General features: G+C 48.8%; 1 protein-coding gene across 1 annotated transcript in view; it reads left to right on the plus strand.

Annotated features, from left to right (window-relative positions):
- The window catches only part of LOC311240544 (uncharacterized protein), a gene marked incomplete at its 5' end in the record, with an annotated part of 243,031 nt that overhangs the window by 117,670 nt on the left and 106,906 nt on the right, over positions 1–18,455 (plus strand). Inside the window, 2 exons of the mRNA XM_084329122.1 lie at positions 7,368–7,503; positions 8,826–9,011. Coding sequence (XP_084185248.1) covers positions 7,368–7,503; positions 8,826–9,011 — 322 coding nt within the window. The remainder of the gene's footprint in view (positions 1–7,367; positions 7,504–8,825; positions 9,012–18,455) is intronic.

Here is an 18,455-nt window from a genome sequence, read left to right on the forward strand (position 1 = left end):
GAATGTGGCTCTTTAACCAGTAGTCTGCTGCATGTGAGGGACGCGAGCTCGGTGGGGGAAAGTATGCAGGGGGAACTGCATGCTTTGTTCCCCGAGCTCATGGCGGCGGCGGCAGTCGCAAACGGCGTGTTGCTGCCGCAGCCACTGCCTGTTCCTATTCCTGACGATCTCATAGGTCATCTATGGCAACGCCGTCCGGTGAGAGGGGTGGACGTTGTCTGTCCATTTTTCCCCTCAATGGAGGCCCACGTCCATCAGGGACAGGTGGTCTCCCACATCATGGGCCTTACCCCCACCTACGTGCAAGTCACGAGGGTGGTGGGTTTGGTAGAAGGCATGAAGGAGGGCGTGCCTCGGCTTGATAGGCCGATGGCGGCGCTCCTTTGTCCTGAGGTGGTGTGGGAGCCGTTACGGAAGCCGGTTCCCCAAGGGAAATCGGCGAGGTGGTTGGCTTTCTGGAGTGACCAGTCATTTATCTCCGCGACGCAATCTCTGGCTGCCACTTCTAACATCGCACAGCTGGCGAGATTCATGTCCGGGATACTGACGGGCGGTACGGAGCTGACTGATTTGCAACATGATCAGCTCGCCCAGTCGGCAGGAGCCATCCTGCATCTGATCCAGCCGCAGGCCATAGCCGCTGGGAAAGTACGTGCCCTGGCCACTCTAGTCCAGCGCCACCTTTGGCTGGAGCAGGCGAGTGTGCCGGAGAAGAAGAGGACTCCACTTCTGACGGCACCCCTCTCCGATGCTGGACTTTTCGGGTCGGCACTGCAGCTGATGACGTCAACCTGCAGGGAGATGCAGGAGGAGCGTTCCGTGCTCCAGCCTCATTTCCCCCCGCCCGATGTCGCCGGTGGAGTCAGACGGCAGGCTCGTCGTCGGGGTTCCGCCGCCGTAGCCGGCGCTGCTACCACCGCCACTGCTGGACCTTCGGCAAAGAAGGCCAGGAGGAGAGAGGGCGCCTCCACCACTGCAGCCGGCCCATCTACGCCCGGAGGTGACGGTAGGGATCGTCATGACCAGCCTCCGATCGTTTACCGTCCCTCCGGGGCTCCCCGTGGTGGCAAGTCCCGAGCGGCTCGTGGCAGGCGTCGCTGAAAAAAGTAGACTTTTTCCCTCTGTGGTCCCCCCCTGTTCCTTTCCCGGCCCAAATATGATTTGTTTAGAAAATAAAGAGTCCCTCCTAAAAGGTGTGTGTACTGTGTGTTTATTCACCAAACATATGATGGGGATACGACGTGTGAATCTTTGCTAGTATGGGTTTGATAGGAGGGCTAGACACTACATTCATGTTAGAGCTTAAGCAAGGCCTGCAGCTTTCACTCGGTTGAAAAGGGTTTTTTCTGCCTCGACCTGAATCTTCACATAAAGGTAGAGGTTAGTTGTGTGCTCTGTTGCTTAAACAGTGATATTGAGTCGCAACACTATTGTGTTGGTCTGCAGTAATGCTCGTATGAAAAAGTACCGCGGCTCAGCCGCTCTCTCTCTCTATCAGATTTTTCTGTGTCCTACAACATGGATACGGGTGTCGGGTTCACACATATATAACTTGGCCTTGTTATAAACCCTGTTCACAGATGTGTCTGTGGCTAGCGTACATTGCATTAGCTTTGCGCTGTTCATTAGCATATTGGCTATTTAAGGTATCATATGGCTGTTTGTTGTTGTCGTATGCAAGGGTTGGGCTTGCGAGGGGGTACCGGATAAACCCCTCCTTCCCTATTCTGATTGGTCAGGGGGTTTCTGGGACTCTCTTTTCATTCGGTCAGGGCCAAGCTGTTAGGCAGCTTGGCACGGGGGGGGGAGGGTTTCCCTGACTCCGCACCTATCACAGGCGGTTGAGTCATGGGTTTCCCCCCGTCATAGCAAACGTCACTAGGCACGTTTCTATTGGACGACAGCTTCCGTGAGTTTTTTCAGACCCGTATGTAGGGTCTGTTATTGTCAAGTTGTTGGGGCAGAGCGTAGGAACTTACTGTTCTACTACGCTCGATATACGTGTGACTTGAGTCTGTTGGTCACATGACTCAATGTTACCGTGACTTTACAATCTATGGCTCACGTGGGAAGTCTCTCTGAGGATTCCTGTCTCCTCTCTGTGGTGAGGGTGGCGGGATGTAAAAATGTAAACAATATTTACCCTTGGCCGCGTCACGTGGGATTCATGTCAGTCTGTGTTTCTTTCTTTTTAATAATAAAAGAGTGAAGAATATGAAGCACGACAACTTCTTGTCGTTCTCCCAGGCGACTTGAAGGACCAATGTCTGGTGTCTGGTTGGACTATCCATTGATGTGTTTGGGTCTCGACGCGTACATAGTGCTGGCTCGGTGTGTTTTCTGATAAGAATCATGCAGGAGGCTAGTACGCCTTGGTTGCTCGTTATTAAAACAGCGTTTTTATAGGGCAACTGGGATGGGGGATTTTTTCCTATTCCGAGTGCCTGTTACTGGGTCTCGACGGATTCTCGTTCATATCTGGGGGATGTTAACGGAATAGATCAGAACATAGGTAGAGGGGTCTCACGCCCTTGGGGTGGGCCACTGAGCGCGGTCTGGGTGGCGCCTTCTTTTCATGTTTTAGATCGACACGCATACCTACCCCCTCTCCTGGAGTGGGCATGTCGGCATGGTTAGGGCACGGGCAGGGCCGCCTGGGAGAAATGCGAGAAGATCCTTGACTAGGTACAGACTCAGCGAGCACAGCCTAGCCATCGAGAAAGGCCGCCATAGGCAGACTGTGTGTGTTAGAAAGAGAGAGAGAGAGAGAGAGAGAGAGAGAGAGAGAGAGAGAGAGAGAGAGAGAGAGAGAGAGCATGTGTGTTTGTGTGTTAGAGAGAGAGAGCATGTCTGTGTGTCGTGTGTGTGTGTGTTAGAGAGAGAGAGCATGTATGAGAGAGATAAGCAAAGATGAGCCCCTAAAGGATATTCAACTTTTAATGGAAGAACAAAACAGAAGGAAAAGATAACTTCACAAAGGCAACATGAATATACATAGATCCAAAAGGACAAAGATCAACACTTAAATCCAAAGAGAAGAGGGTCTATACCAGAGAAAACAAAGCAGCAAGGAGCCAATGGCCGACATCAGCTAAATAGGCTAGCCAGGTACTGACACCAGGCCACACACAGCTTTGGCCAACGCTACCCAAGCTACACAAACGACCAAGACAATTCACACACAGCACATGTCGTATCTCCAAATGTTGTGAAGTAACATATGTTTTGCCTGGAAAAAAACATCGTTATTAACAAAACATTCGGGAGGGGAAGGAAGGAAGAGTGGGGTAATGTCATGACATCTTACCTGCACCAAGGAACGCAGGGCGAAAGGCCACAACACAGGTCTCCACGTTGACGAAAGGCCTCTCGCTGGCGGGACAAAAAGAAGCTATGGCCGGGGCCTTGTCATGGTGCAGGCCCGACTACATCTTCTGTCAAAGATGATGTCGTAGTCAGAGAGTGCCAGGGCCCGCTATTCCCACGGCTAATGTCAATGGTCGTAGCACAAGCTAACAGCTAACTCTAGGCTAACTGATAGCATCAAGCTAACGTTCCCAGGCGAGCGAAAACGAGCAGCTAACGTCGTAGCTAAACAGCTAACTGGCTAACAGTTAGCTCAACCCGGCTATCGCTAACCACTAGCTAACGCAGAAGCAAGCTATGCGGCTACCACTGAAAAACTGTACAACGTGAGAAAAGCAATACAGGCCAACACTTCAGACAGCCGCTGTGTTTTCCTCTTCTCATACGAAGAGAGAAGGGAAACAGAAGGCAATACACGTCCCACTACAGAGTGGTGTTGTCACAAACAGGTAATTTATGACAAATAGGGAGTCCACACGTGATAACAATTTAACAAAGAATGATTTAAACCTATCTAACCACACAAAAACATAAGCACATGGAATGTTTTGTATTAGAATCAGTGGTGAGTGCAGTGTGTGGATGAGTGAGTAGATATGCTGTGGTGTGTGTTTGGTGTAAGTATCAGTGTTACAATATGTTAAAGGATGCAGCTTGGGTGTTGGTACAACCTGTGCCTGGGAGTGGAGAAAGCAGACAGAGAGGGAATTAGACAGAGACACATATATTGAGGTGCAGGCAGCTCTGCTCTGCACAGGTGAGTCTCATACAGTTAACGAGCCACCCACTCCACCATGCTTCCTGGTGAGTCAAACTCTCCATTTAGCAGGTAGAGTGGGGGTCGTCACAGTGTTTACCATAGCGGTGCCGGCAACAAGTCCCTCGCGGACTATAGCCGACTTGAGCATGGAGATATTCTCATAATGAAACACCAAGCTCACCTCCCTCGCACCAGGTGCTGACACCAGGCCACACACCTTTAGCTACTAGTACTACAACAGCTAGTCGGCCCATTTGGCTCCCGAGAGAGAGAGAGAGAGAGAGAGAGAGAGAGAGAGAGAGAGAGAGAGAGAGAGAGAGAGAGAGAGAGAGAGAGAGAGAGAGAGAGAGAGAGAGAGAGAGAGAGAGAGAGAGAGAGAGAGAGAGAGAGAGAGAGAGAGAGATCCACGGCGGGAATAGAATAGAGTGCATTAAAAACTCACCAAATGTCCAAGAGGATGGAGACAACCGCGTGGAGTTGACGAAGTTCATCTGCCAAACGACCGTCCTCTTCATCTTGGCATAACAATGCTGCATGCGCTGTCTCTAGGTTAGCTAACGCTAGTTAGCCTTTAGCTAAGCTAGCTACTAGCCGACATCATCATGGCTATATCCCGACTGAACCACACGTTAGCACTCAATATTATAACGTAGCTAAAGCTAACTAGCTGTTCCTGTCTTTAGCCGGGATGGCTAGCCTGACTGAACTGTCTAACATGCAACAACTTTCATCTTCAGTCCATCTGCCGAACGATGTCCTCTTCATCTTGGCTGGCATAACCTCCAATGCTGCACGTGCGAAATAGTCAGACTCTACCTTACCTGTAACCCCTCCCCTCATTGAAACCAATTCTGCTGCAGAGCCTCAGAGCTGCCTCCAATAGTGTATCTGCAGAGCCAATAGTGTATCTGCAGAGCCGCAGAGCCAGGAACAAGTCAGACACATTCTACAAACGTGTCTAATGTAAAATATATAAGCATATAAGCAAAACTAGATTTTAGGTCTGTGATGAAAAAGGTCCTCGCGGGAAGGGGGGCCTCGCAAAAAATAAAAAATAAATAAAAAAAATAATAAATAAAAAATATTTTTTTTTATTTTTATTTTTTTAAAATTGTGCAAGGTCCCCCTTCCCGCGAGGCCCTGTGCGACCGCACTGCTCGCACACCCCCTGAGGCGGCCCTGGGCACGGGACTGGTTCTGGTCGCGCTGGTCCAGGTCAGTTAACCCGTTGTCCGCCGGCGACGCAGATCTGCTGTTCTGGTACCCTGAGGGACTTGTGCTTTTTTCAGGGGGAAAAATGCCGGGTCGGCCCGGGTGTCACAGGGTTAGGCGTTATGGAGACCCTTTGTTGGGTACATGTTGTACTCTGCACTATCGTAAAGGGGCTGGTTCTCCATTCTTTTCGCTCCTCTCTCATGCATGGCGAAGAGGGGGCTGTTGGGGTGGTCTTCTGGACCTCCTCTGGTAGCCCTGTGTGCTTCCCGAGCCGCCGGGCCCGGTCCGAAGTAATGTTTCGTTGACCCGTAGGCCTGGAATAACCCTTTTTTGGAAACTGAAACACTTGTACTGCGGTATAGCTGGTGTATACCTGCAGGTGTGTTTTGGAGTTTTTTCTTGAGGGGTTATAGGAACAACCACCGTATGTGGTACCAAGAGGGTGGTTGATTCCCTGGTGTGTTGGAGCAGAGTCAACTCCCGGGTTACCCGGTTGAGTGTGCCCCTGCACGTTCATGACGTCTGCCAATCGTGTCAGCCTTCTCTGCCTCGACCCCTCTGGGTGTTTTTTTTTTTATGGAAGCTTTGCCATGGTGCGCAACAATACCAGCATACGCCCCTTCCGCCGGGGTGCTGTTTTCAGTTGACCCCTTTGGCGCCTGTCTCGTCCGCAGTGCTCCAGGCTCGGGTCTAAAGCCTGCTGCCTGGTTTCCCCGGTGCGCTGCCTGCTTCCGTTATGGTTAGCCTTTTGAGTGCTTCAAGTTACGGCCATGCTGACTGCCTGTGTTGCAGGGTCAGTGTGCTACTAGTGGGGAGAAGGGCCCGCTCTTGGAGGGGCCCTGTCCGAATACGCTGGCGATGTGGGGGGCGGTGTCACTAAGTGACCGCCTGGTGAGGTCTTGATGCTTGGCGTCATTGACCTCTCCGGGCCCCCGTTTTCCAGGGGATCCAGTCCCTTCAGGGGGTCTGGGTCTTCCTTCGCGCTCCGCTGCTACGGCCTTGCCACGGGGTTGAGTTTGCTCTTGACTCCGTGATTTTGGGGGCAGTGACGAGGTTTGTTCCTTCCGTTCGTTCCCTGGTGGCATGCGGGTTGTGCGTGTGCGTAGTCGTGGGGTCAAGCCACGGTCTGCTCACCCTGTGCGTTGAGTTGCTCGAGTTCCTCTTTGCACGGTCGGATCCGTCTCCCTCCCGTCCTCCAATAGGGAGGGTATCTGGGGGGGGCTCGGTCCTCTCCGGTCTGATGGTTGTGGGGGACCTCAGCGGGGTACATTTGTCGAGCTTCTGGCTTCCGCTCAGCTCCTGTTGTGCAGAATGACGCTGAGCGGAAACCAGTATGAAATAGAACGTAAGGTTATGTATATAACCAAGTTCTATGACGCCACTGCGGCCCTTGACCTCGCCTTGTGGTGAAAGTTTGGGAAGGAGGCGAGTAGGTGACCACACACCTGCTTATGAAGGTAAGCGGATAGGGGTGTGGCCAGACGGATGTCGGTATGTAAAGGTACATTGTGGAGTTTTTTTATTCAGTGCTGTGCACCAAGTGAGGTTAGTGCAGAATGACGCTGAGTGTCATCAGTATTCATAGAACTTGGTTATATACATAACCTTACGTTATCTCCAGAGCACCGAGTTCAGCACCACATTTCACAGTTCTCTCCAGAGCACTGAGTTTAGCACCACATTTCACAGTTCTCTCCAGAGCACTGAGTTCAGCACTACATTTAACAGTTCTCTCCAGAGCACTGAGTTCAGCACCACATTTAACAGTTCTCTCTTTGTGTATTGTATATTATATGGTAACTCAGAACATTGTACATATGTCTATACCGAACAACTGTGACCTCATTTTCTTCTTCTAAATTCATGCTATATTATGTTATTATGTTATTTGATACTATCTTGTCTAGCACAGTCTCTGGAGCGTAACAGTAAGAAGCATTTTGTATGAAAGTATTCTGTACTTCTGTATGACAACTATTAAAGAACTTGAAGAACTTGAACTTGAACTTTCTCTGTTTTCCGGTAGGTGAATGTTTACCTTCAGAGAAGAAAGGCCCCCTTCCCCTCCCGTCCCGACCAATCACTGATTGGCTCCACCCTGTATGGACGATTTGGCTCCGCCCTCACAGCCCTGGGAGACCTGGACATGGATGGTTACCAAGGTGACACACACACACATATCTAGCATACACACACACACACACACACACACACACACACACACACACACACACACACACACACACACACACACTTGAGTGATTTATTTATATCCACATACATTTAATTTAATTTCAAAACCTCACAGTCACATTGAGTTTACATACAGAAATTTAAGATACAGGGAAGAAAAATAGCATATACAACCACACAGCATATAAAATCACAACAATACGAGGCAAAGAGCAAGGATAACAAATCAGACACATTAAAACACATACAACTTGAGTGAAACGTTGGAGATAAAGGTTGTAAACTTTGCAACAGTATGTAAATAGATACAGTATGTAATACAGCAGATATATAACTAAACCACACTGTCTGGCTACCTATTACAACATAGATATAACTAAATCACACTGTCTGACTACCTATTACAATAGAGATATAACTAAATCACACTGTCTGACTACCAATTACAACAGAGATGGAACGAAGTCACACTACCTATTACCAGTGGTGGAAATAGCTAAGTAGTTATACTCAAGTACTGTACTCTTTGCACTTTTACTCCACTGAACCCATCAGTTACTATAGTTACTTGAAGAAAAATATTTTGCATAGAAAACATGGCAAAAATGTATGAAGATTATGTACTTTAAAATTTGAAGCCTGTCAACTCCAAGAGGATGCAATCAAAAAAGCATAACTGGTAATAGCCTATAATGATGATGTCTGGTTAGGAGTGAGGGATAATAGAGGTACTATCCAAGAGGGGGTCCGGGAGGGGGGATTTGAGCTGGAGCATATGTGTGTAGGGTTTTAGAAAATAGGTATTCGGGGTATATTATATACTAACATTTATATAATTGTAACTTCGCTGGATATACACGGTATACGGTTTAAAATGTTATTATTGACTATTTTTGTTTTATCCTGTTTCTGTACTTGCATATATTTTAACCACCTTTACTGAAAGTTTCATTATACATTGTGTGTTGAGTACTGACTTTTAATAAGTTTTGTTTTGCAATAATAAAAAAAAAAAAAAAAAAAAAAAAAAGCATAACTGGACCATATACTACTTTAACATACTGTAACCTTTAATCAGACCAGCAGAACTGACCACACACCACTTTAATATAACCTTTAATCAGAGCAGCTTAACTGGACCACATACCACTTTAACATAACCTTTACTCAGACCAGCATAACTGGACCACTTATTAACATTCCGACAGCCAGCCTTCTCTACTTTTACTCAAATAGAATCTCTCTTTCTCTTTCTCTGTCTCTCTGTCTCTCTCTCTCTCTGTCTCTCCAGATGTAGCAGTAGGAGCTCCATGGGCGGGCAAGGGAGGGCGGGGCCAGGTGTTTGTGTATCTAGGTAATAGTGATGGTATCTTGGCCACGCCCTCCCAGGTGATTGACAGCCCGTTGTCTAGTAACCAGCCAGCCTTTGGCTTCATGCTAAGGGGAGGGACTGACATTGACGACAACGGTTATCCAGGTAGGATGTTATCAGGTTGGATGGTAGGATGTTATGAGGTAGGATGTTATCAGGTAGGATGGTAGGATGTTATCAGGTAGGATGTTATCAGGTAGGATGGTAGGATGTTATATTTAGTTAATAGCTTACACTTTGCTCTATTGGAACTATCCCTTTAATCATATTCTAAAATGGTGCGGCTACGTGGCGCAGTGGGCAAGGCGCTCGCAACGAATGCTGGAGACTGGGCTCGAACAGGTTGCCTCCTGTTCGAGCCCCGCTCTCCACATTGCTTTCAGTTTAGCTGGTCGTCCACAGTAATACACATTGGCAGTATTACGGGGAGGGAAACTGAAGGGTGGGGATCGGGCGTTGTGGACAGCGACTCCTACAGGTCGGTTGGTGCGCCTGCGCAGTAGAATCAAGAAGCGATGGGGGCGGGGCCCCCCAAAGCCCAGACCCCCGACGCTGAAAGATCGAGCATGCGACGGCTGTTACCTCGAGTATCGGAGGGGACTCGTGCTATGTATGACTTAGTCCACATTGCAGCCGGCTTGTGGGAGGCATGAAACAACGTTTGAAGACAGGGGAGGGTTGAATTGGACGATATGAAAATTGGGATGGGAGAAAAATAAAAAGTGGGAGAAAAAGTGGATCAAAAAAAAATCATATTCTAAAATGAAAGTTTTCACCACGTGTACGACCTGCCCACCTGCCTGACCACTCCCACATCCGCTCCTATATAAGCGGGGTCATGGCCACACCACAGCCCAGGGCCGCCTGGGAGAAATGCGAGGCCCTGTGCGAGATTTAAACGCGAGCCCCCTACAGTCAACATATTCTTAAATAATAGCGCTGCCCGAGGCTGGGCATGATACAGTCAACATATAGCAAGAGAGAGAGCGAGAGAGAGCTCCCGTTCTACAGTCAATATACAGTGTACAGAGAGAGAGACATTGGAAAGAAATTGAAATGCTATTTGGCCCTAAACAGAGAGTACACAGTGGCAGAATACCTGAGCACTGTGACTGAAGATCCTTGACTAGGTACAGACTCAGCGAGCACAGCCTAGCCATCGAGAAAGGCCGCCATAGGCAGACTGTGTGTGTTAGAAAGAGAGAGAGAGAGAGAGAGAGAGATCATGTGTGTTTGTCGTGTGTGTGTGTTAGAGAGAGAGCATGTATGAGAGAGATAAGCAAAGATGACCCCTAAAGGATATTCAACTTTTAATGAAAGAACAAAACAGAAGGAAAAGATAACTTCACAAAGGCAACATGAATATACATAGATCCAAAAGGACAAAGATCAACACTTAAATCCAAAGAGAGGAGGGTCTATACCAGAGAAAACAAAGCAGCAAGGAGCCAATGGCCGACATCAGCTAAAGGCTAGCCAGGTAGGCTACTGACACCAGGCCACACACAGCTTTGGCCAACGGCCCAACGCTACCCAAGCTACACAAACGACCAAGACAATGAATTCACACACAGCACATGTCGTATCTCCAAATGTTGTGAAGTAACATATGTTTTGCCTGGAAAAAAACATGGTTATTAACAAAACATTCGGGAGGGGAAGGAAGGAAGAGTGGGGTAATGTCATGACATTTTCATTAATCTTACCTGCACCAAGGAACGCAGGGCGAAAGGCCGCAACACAGGTCTCCATGTTGACGAAAGGCCTCTCGCTGGCGGGACAAAAATAAGCTATGGTCAGAGCCTTGTCATAGTGCAGGCCCGACTACATCTTCTGTCAAAGATGATGTCGTAGTCAGAGTGCCAGAACCCCCTGCTATTCTCACGGCTAATGTCAATAGTCGTAGCACAAGCTAACAGCTAACTCTAGGCTAACTGATAGCATCAAACGAACGTTCGCAGCCGAGCGCAGCCGGCAGCTAACGTCGTAGCTAAACAGCTAACTGGCTAACAGTTAGCTCAACCCGGCTATCGCTAACCATTAGCTAACGCAGAAGCAAGCTATGCGGCTACCACTGAAACCAGGCCACACACCGTTAGCTACTAGTAGTACTACAACAGCTAGTCGGCCAGTTTGGCTCCAGAGAGAGAGAGAGAGAGAGAGAGAGAGAGAGATATCCACGGCGGGAATAGAATAGAGTTCTTAGAATAGGTTAAAAACTCACCAAACGTCCAAGAGGATGGAGACAACCGCGTGGAGTTGACGAAGTTCATCTGCCAAACGACCATCCTCTTCTCTTGGCTGCATGCGCTGTCTCTAGGTTAGCTAACGCTAGTTAGCCTTTAGCTAAGCTAGCTACTAGCCGACATCATCATGGCTATATCCCGACTGCACCATGACAAGGCTCCGGCCATTTGTCCCGCCAGCGAGAGGCCTTTCGTCAACGTTCCTTGGTGACCGACCGACTGATAATGACCGACCTCTTCGTCTTGGCTGGCATAACTAAGCATAATAGTCAAAAGCTGCACACGCGAAATAGTCAAACGCAGCTGACGCACGCCGGCGTACTACACATGATGTAACCACTCCCTATGTTGAAACCAATAGTATGTCTGCTGCAGAGCCCCAGAGCTCCAATAGTGAGTATGTCTGCAGACCCAGGAACAAGTCAGACACATTCTACAAACGTGTCTAATGTGAAATATATAAGCATATAAGCAAAACTAGATTTTAGGTCTGTGATGAAAAAGGGCCTCGCGGGAAGGGGGCCTTGCAAAAAAATAAAAAATAAATAAAAAATAGGCCCTGTGCCACCGCACTGCTCGCACACCCCCTGAGGCGGCCCTGCCACAGCCCCTTCCCTATTTTCACCACCGAAGCCTGTGTCATAGCACCGCTTTAAGTTTAGTGTTAAATTAGTTAGTTTAGTTATAGGAGCAGTGTTGGCATTGTCTTTTGTTTCTCCCTCTCTCACTAATTTACGGGAGAAAGAAAGGACAATGTCGTCACCACCGGAGACTCTAGACTAGAGGATGATGATCCATTCTGACCTCCACCGGCGCTTCGCATTTGGGCGTGCGTCGCTGAGCAGTTCCCCGGACGGCGTTGTGCTCCGGCTGTGCAGCTGGACCGACGGGCTGGTGGGTGGTGTCTCGCGACGCGAGCCTCAGGTGTGTCAGTTGTGCAGGGTCGGCTGCGCAGGCTTGCGGCCCCGAAGAACAGCCGGATCCAAGCGGGGATTCCTCCGTTGCCTTTTCATCGCGGGATGGAGGGGACGAGGGGTTCCTGTTTGAAGCCCCACGGAAACAGAGGCTTTGTTTTTCCTGGGAGCCCCAAGTCGAGTCTGGGTTCGATTCCCAAGTCTCTGAGGAGGGATGCCCTCTGCTAGCCGCGCCGGATGCTGGCTCCCGCCTATCTTATGGAGACAGTGAGTGTATCCTCCCGGCGTGAGGGATGCGAGTTTGCGTGTTTTTAGCCCGAACTCAAGGTGGTGGCAGCCCGCATGAAAGCGAGCTTGCTGCCGACGCCGCTATATATCTCTGGTAACACCGTTCTGTGAGAGGGACGGGTGTTGTCTGCCCCCTTTTTCTTAAGAGTGGGCTGAAGAAGAGACAGTTGGTTGTCTGAAGTGGTCAGGCCTGCATCGCTATTCCTCACATTACACACGAGTGCTAGCCGTTAGCTTGCTGCTGCGTTAAGGCTAGAAACGTTAGTTTGATGCTAACCGTCAGCCTGGAGTTAGCTGTTAGCTTGTGCTAAACCGCTGGCGTTAGCCATGGGGAAGTAGCGGGCCCTGAGCGCTCTGACTCGGCGTCATCTCTGGCAGAAGATGTCGTCGGCCTGCACCATGACCGGCCGCAGGATGTGGTGGACCAGCCTTTTGTTGCGGCCATTCATCCTGCGTCCGGGGGTCAGGTAGGACATTACACTATGCCCCACCCCCCCCCCCCCCCCCCCCCCCCCCCCAGAATGTTGTGGTTAATAACAGTGTTTTTTGTTTAACAAGACGTGTGTTACCTCACTGCATTTTGGGGGATACGACGTGTGCTATGTGAACTCACAGCTACAAATGCTGGGGTTGCGTTTTCTTGCTTGGAGTGTTTTGCGTGGAGAGTCTTGCTTGCAGTTTCTTTGAAAATTGTGTCGGTCACTATTGTGTATAGCTTAGCAAGGCTTGTAGTTCTAGCACTTGGCCAAGGCTTATGTCCTTCTCTCTACTTAAAAACAGCGTTCTTCTTACGTGGGTAAAAGTGAACTGGGGTTTTTTATTGTATGATGAGAAGTTGTGTGTAGGGCTGCAACTAACGATTATTTTGGTAATCGACTAATCTGTCGATAATTTTTTCGATTAGTCGACTAATCTAACGATTATTTTTTCATTCGATTAGTCGACTAATCTAACGATTATTTTTGTCACACCCTCAATCTCTGCTTCCTGTGGGCATGGCTCCTTCTCCAATGCATGTTTTACCTCACATGCTCAAGTCTGCACACCTGTGAATGTCACCCTGTTGTCCAGTCCCTCTGCCTTAACAGTTAACTTAACATAACATGATGATACCATAGCAAATTAAAATAATGACTCATGAAACATTTTAATTTGGATCTTAAGCAACTTTAAATCAAAATGTATTTGAACAATACAACAATCACTCATAACAAGATAAATAAATTAAATAATACAAATTAAAGTGGAAGTGTTTAAATAACAAACAAAAAAATATAGCAGACTTCTTAGCTTAACATCCCAGGGAACTAATGGGATAACTGGGGATGTTGTTTGCTCCTGACAAGAGTCTCAAAGTCTGGGGTGATGGTAGACAAAGCAACTCTGAGGTCATGCTCAATGTCCAATCTGTTCCTCTGCTTTGTCTTCAGCTGGACCAGAGCTGAGAAGCCACTTTCACAAAGATAGGTAGTGAAAAAAAATAAAAATAAAAATTTTAAATTTTTTATAAAAAAAAATGTAACAACTAATCGACGCAAACATTCTGCGTCGACGAGTTTTTATGATCGACGTCGTCGATTATGTCGACTAATCGTTGCAGCCCTAGTGTGTGTGTGTTTCATGTAACATTTGGGTAAACGTAGCATTGAGTCCACAACTGGTCTGGGTGTTAGCCTACAGAGTTAGTGGCATATGACCAAGGGCCTTGAGTCCCTCTCTTTAGCTTGATATTTTTTCTTTGTGTAAGGGTAATGATAAAAATAACGGGTGGCAAGTTTTTTTCACACATAAACCAGAGCTGTGGATAAAGCCAGTTTTTTACACAAACGAGGTGGCTGTGGCTGGCATGCATGATGTAAAGCTTTTACTCTACAGGTAAGTATGTGCTTTCATCTGGCACGCCATGCAACTGGTGTCATGGCTCTGCTTTCTTTTGGCGTCGTATCAGGGGTGAGGTGGTGAGGGGGTGGATAAAATAAACCTCCCCCCTCCCGGATATAGTTATATCCTTACGAAACTGATTGGCCGAGAGGTTGTGCCTTTCTATCTATCAGTCTCCCTGTCGAGGGTGTTCTCTCTCTCGTCACAGGGGGGGGGGGGGGGGGGGGGGTTTCCTGTCTCCCACACCAAATCAGGATAGGTGGGACACAGGTTTCCCCCGGCCATTTGAAAACATCACAGGCGCTTTTTCTTGCTTGTCCGTGAGTTACAGGGCCTGTACTACAGACCGCTGTCATTGTAAAGGATAGGTGATGCAATGCAGTAGAGACAATTTGTTTTCTACTCTGCTCCCTACCAGTAGTGTATATTGGGTCAGAGCCTCCTCCTCAGGGAGTTTCAGAGCCTCCTCTGAGTTTTCAGAACCTCCCTCTCAGTGAGAGAGCCTCCTCAGAGTTTTCAGAGCCTCCTCCTCAGACAGTCTTAGTCCAATTGTTAACATGAACCTTTTTCAATTGTTTTACTCACGTTGTGGTCTCTCTGGCTCTTACACGAAGAGCAGAATGACGCGGTTTTATTCCCAGGCTCGAGAGACCATGAAACACAAGCCTGTTTTTCTTATTGGCCAAGAGACATGTCCGTGAGTTACAGGGCCTGTGCTGCAGACAGTGGCGGCTCTGCCACTAGGGGCGCAAGGGCGCCGACCCACCTGCTGACTGCTGTTAAATCAGAGAGAAGAAGAAAATAAAACTTTTTCATTTTTAGTTTTATAGCCCTATAAATAATATAAACATGTTTAAAATTAATAACATTTACTCATTTTAAGTATGTTTGTGTTTCCAATGCACAATATAACGTTATTATATAAAATAAAAAAATACTAGTTTTCTTGAACAGGAAGTGACATCACTTTTTTTTTTTTTTTTTTTTTTGGCCCGGGCTAGACGCAATAGCGCTCTGAGTGCGCGTCACGGTTTGATCGCTGTATCCGTCGAAGCCAATCAGTGCGTAACGCGTTGTGCGTTGAAATATGACTATTATGTTGGAATCCGGGCGCGATTTGAAGCGGTCTAGCCAGTAGCGTCAAGAATGTCTGTAGCCGCATTTCGCGGAGACGCTCTCTGATTGGCCGACGCCAGTATTTTTTTCCGTAGCAGAATTTCACAGAGACGATCTCTGATTGGCCGAATCCAATTTCTAATGTTCCAATTCTAGCTTATTCCGGAATTTCCGGTCCGTTGGTGAGAGACTGAGAGATAGTTGTGTTGTTGTGTTGTTGTGAAATGCAGGCAGCAGAGCGTGCCGTGACTGCAAGTTCTTTAGATGGTTAAGCTTAGGCACTCTTTCAAAGTTGGTTAAGGTTAGAGTTTGTCTTAGAGCATGGCGATAGAACGCCAGGTAGTTTGCAGTCTGTTCGACGCGGAAAAATGGACAAAGAAATGTACTTGTGTTGTGCTAACAGCCTAACAAGCTAACACTTGGCTAACAAGCTATATGGCGGATGCAGTCTGGAGACAGTGGACAGTGGATATACATCAACAGTGGATTATACACGTTTATCAAGCTCTCCTGCCCTGGACGTTTCAACTAAACAGTGAGTCTCTCTCTCTCTCTCTCTCTCTCTCGCTCTCTCTCTCTCGCTATACACAGCTGTCTCCGCGAAATGAGGCTACGGAAAAAAGTATCGACTGTGCTTGCTGAGACGATAATTAATAGGCTAGCGATTCAAAACGCGCTGCTGTGTTGTGAACTATAACATTAATTTAGCTGCTGCTGATGCATAATGAATGAATGGTGAGTTGTTTAAAATGACAACATACATGTGTTAATTATTTGATTTGATTGATCCGAGAGACAGAGAGAGATTGCTCCAGAGCATCTCAGTGCATTACATTTTCAACTCGACCTATTAACGAGAACTGCGACCTACAAGGCACCAGCGGCAGCGGCCGCCACTGGCTGCAGACCGCTGTCATTGTAAAGGATGGTGATGCAATCCAGTAGAGACAATTGTCTTCTACTCTGCTCCCTACCAGTAGTGTATATTGGGTCAGAGCCTCCTCCTCAGGGAGTTTCAGAGCCTCCTCTGGGTTTCAGAACCTCCCTCTCAGTGAGGGAGCCTCCTCAGAGTTTCAGAGCCTCCTCCTCAGAGAGTCTTAGTCCAATGTGTTACATGAACCTTTTTCAATTGTTTACTCACGTTGAGGTCTGACGCGTTGTTATTCCCAGGCTCGTCATGTGAGGACCCGTGTCTGTGTCTTTTGTAGAACGGCTCCCTGCTGCTCATCCCAGACAGCAAGGGGAGACGTTGTGAGGCTCTTTCTTGTTAGAAATTCGCTGTCACTGTTCTCGGGTTCTTTGCGAGCATATACGCTGTTTTATGAATCAGCGTATGGTCTTATGAGACTGATCAGCGCTGGCCCAGGGTGTTTTTTCAATGATTGAATATGCTTTGTGGGTCCGGCGCGCCTTGGTTGCCCAACATCATAAAAACGGCTTTTTTTATGCGGTCGGCTGGGAAGGAGATTTTTGTCTCTACCGAGCGCCAGTGCACTAGGTTAGACTCGATGGCTTGCGTACATCTCCGGGGTGAGATGAGTAGATAAAAAATTGGCAGGGTGGTTCACGCCTTTGGGTGGGCCACCAAGAGCTGGTGGCGCCCTCTGTGATGTTTTGGATCGACACGCGTACCTACCCCCCTCTTAGGACTGGGGGCGGTGGCGTGACTAGGGCACGGGACTGGTCCTGGTCGTGCCGGACCGGATCAGTTGTCCGCCGGGGCGCAGACAGGTTCTGGTTCCCCGAGGGACTCTGTGCTTTTCCGGGGGCGAAATGCTAGGTCGGGCCGGACGTCACAGGGGTTGATGTCATGAATGTGTGTGTCATATACATGTCACCTTGAGTTGCCCTTAACTGGCATGCATTGGTCCATACTGTGTTGTACCTTTTTGCACGATGTTAGGGGGTTGGTCCTTCTCCATTTGTTTCACCCCTCCCTCCCTGTTAAACCGGGGCTGGGAGGGGGCTGTCGGGGAGGCTGCTTCTGTCAACGCCTCTATGCATCCCTGTGTAGGTCCCGGTCCGCCAGGCCCAGGTCGGGCCTTGCCCTCAATAACCTGTTGGCCTGGGTTAACCCTTTTTAAACCTGAAACGTTTGAACTGCATTGTATAGCTTGTGTATACACGCAGTTGTGTTTCTGGGTTTTCTTAGTGGGTTAAGGGAGCACCCACCTCCTGTTATAATAAACATAGGGGGGTGGTTGTCTCCCCGGTGTGTTGGTAGCAGAGTCGACTCGCGGGTTGAGGCCGGGCTTGACCCCGTCTGCCCGAGAGTATGCCCCCGCATCTTTCATGACGTCTGCCAATTGTGTCAAACTCTTTCTCTGAACCTCGACCCTGCGGGATTAATGAATTGGCGGGGTCGGGGTTCGTGGAGATTGTGACATGGTGCACAGCATACCGGAACACCCTTTCCGCCGGCATACTGTTCTTACAGTAAGCCCCTTAGGCGCCTGTCTAGTCCGCAGTGCTCCGGGCGCAGGTCGAGTTCTACTCTTGGGACCTGTCGGCCTGGATTGAGGGATCAACCTCCTTGGAGGGTTGTCTCCCCGGCACGCCGGCTGGCCCCACGTTATTGTGGGGGGGAAGCCTTCTTGGGAGCGCTTCGGACTGGCGTGCCAAGGGGAGAAGGGCCTTCACCTGGTTTAGGCCCTGTCCGATACGCTGGCGATGTGGGGGGTGGTGTCACCAGTGACCGTCTGGTGGGGTCTCGATGCCACGGCCTCATGGACCTCACCAGGCCCCTTTTTTTAGGGGGTCCTAGCCTCTGGGTGGCCTGAGGCTGGGACCTCCTCCGCGCTCCGCTGCTACGGCCTTGCCACAGGGTTGGTTTTTTTTTACCCCGCGATATTGGGGGCTGTGACGGGGGTTTTGCTCACGTCCGTTCCCTGGTGGCATGTGGGATGCGCGTCTGAGTAGTCGTGGGTCCTTCTAAACAAAGGTAAGTCCCACGGTCTGCTCACCCTGTGCGTTTGAGGCGCTAAACCCTCTTCGCACAGTCGGGTCCGATCTCCCTCCCGTCCCTCGCTGGGGGGGCCCGGATCCTCCCCGGTTCTGATGGTTGTAGTAAGTAAGTAAGTAAGTATTTATAAAGCACCTTTCAT

This window comes from Notolepis coatsorum (genome assembly GCF_963971535.1).
Source record: "Notolepis coatsorum genome assembly, chromosome: 14".
Taxonomy (NCBI): Eukaryota; Metazoa; Chordata; class Actinopteri; order Aulopiformes; family Paralepididae; genus Notolepis; species Notolepis coatsorum.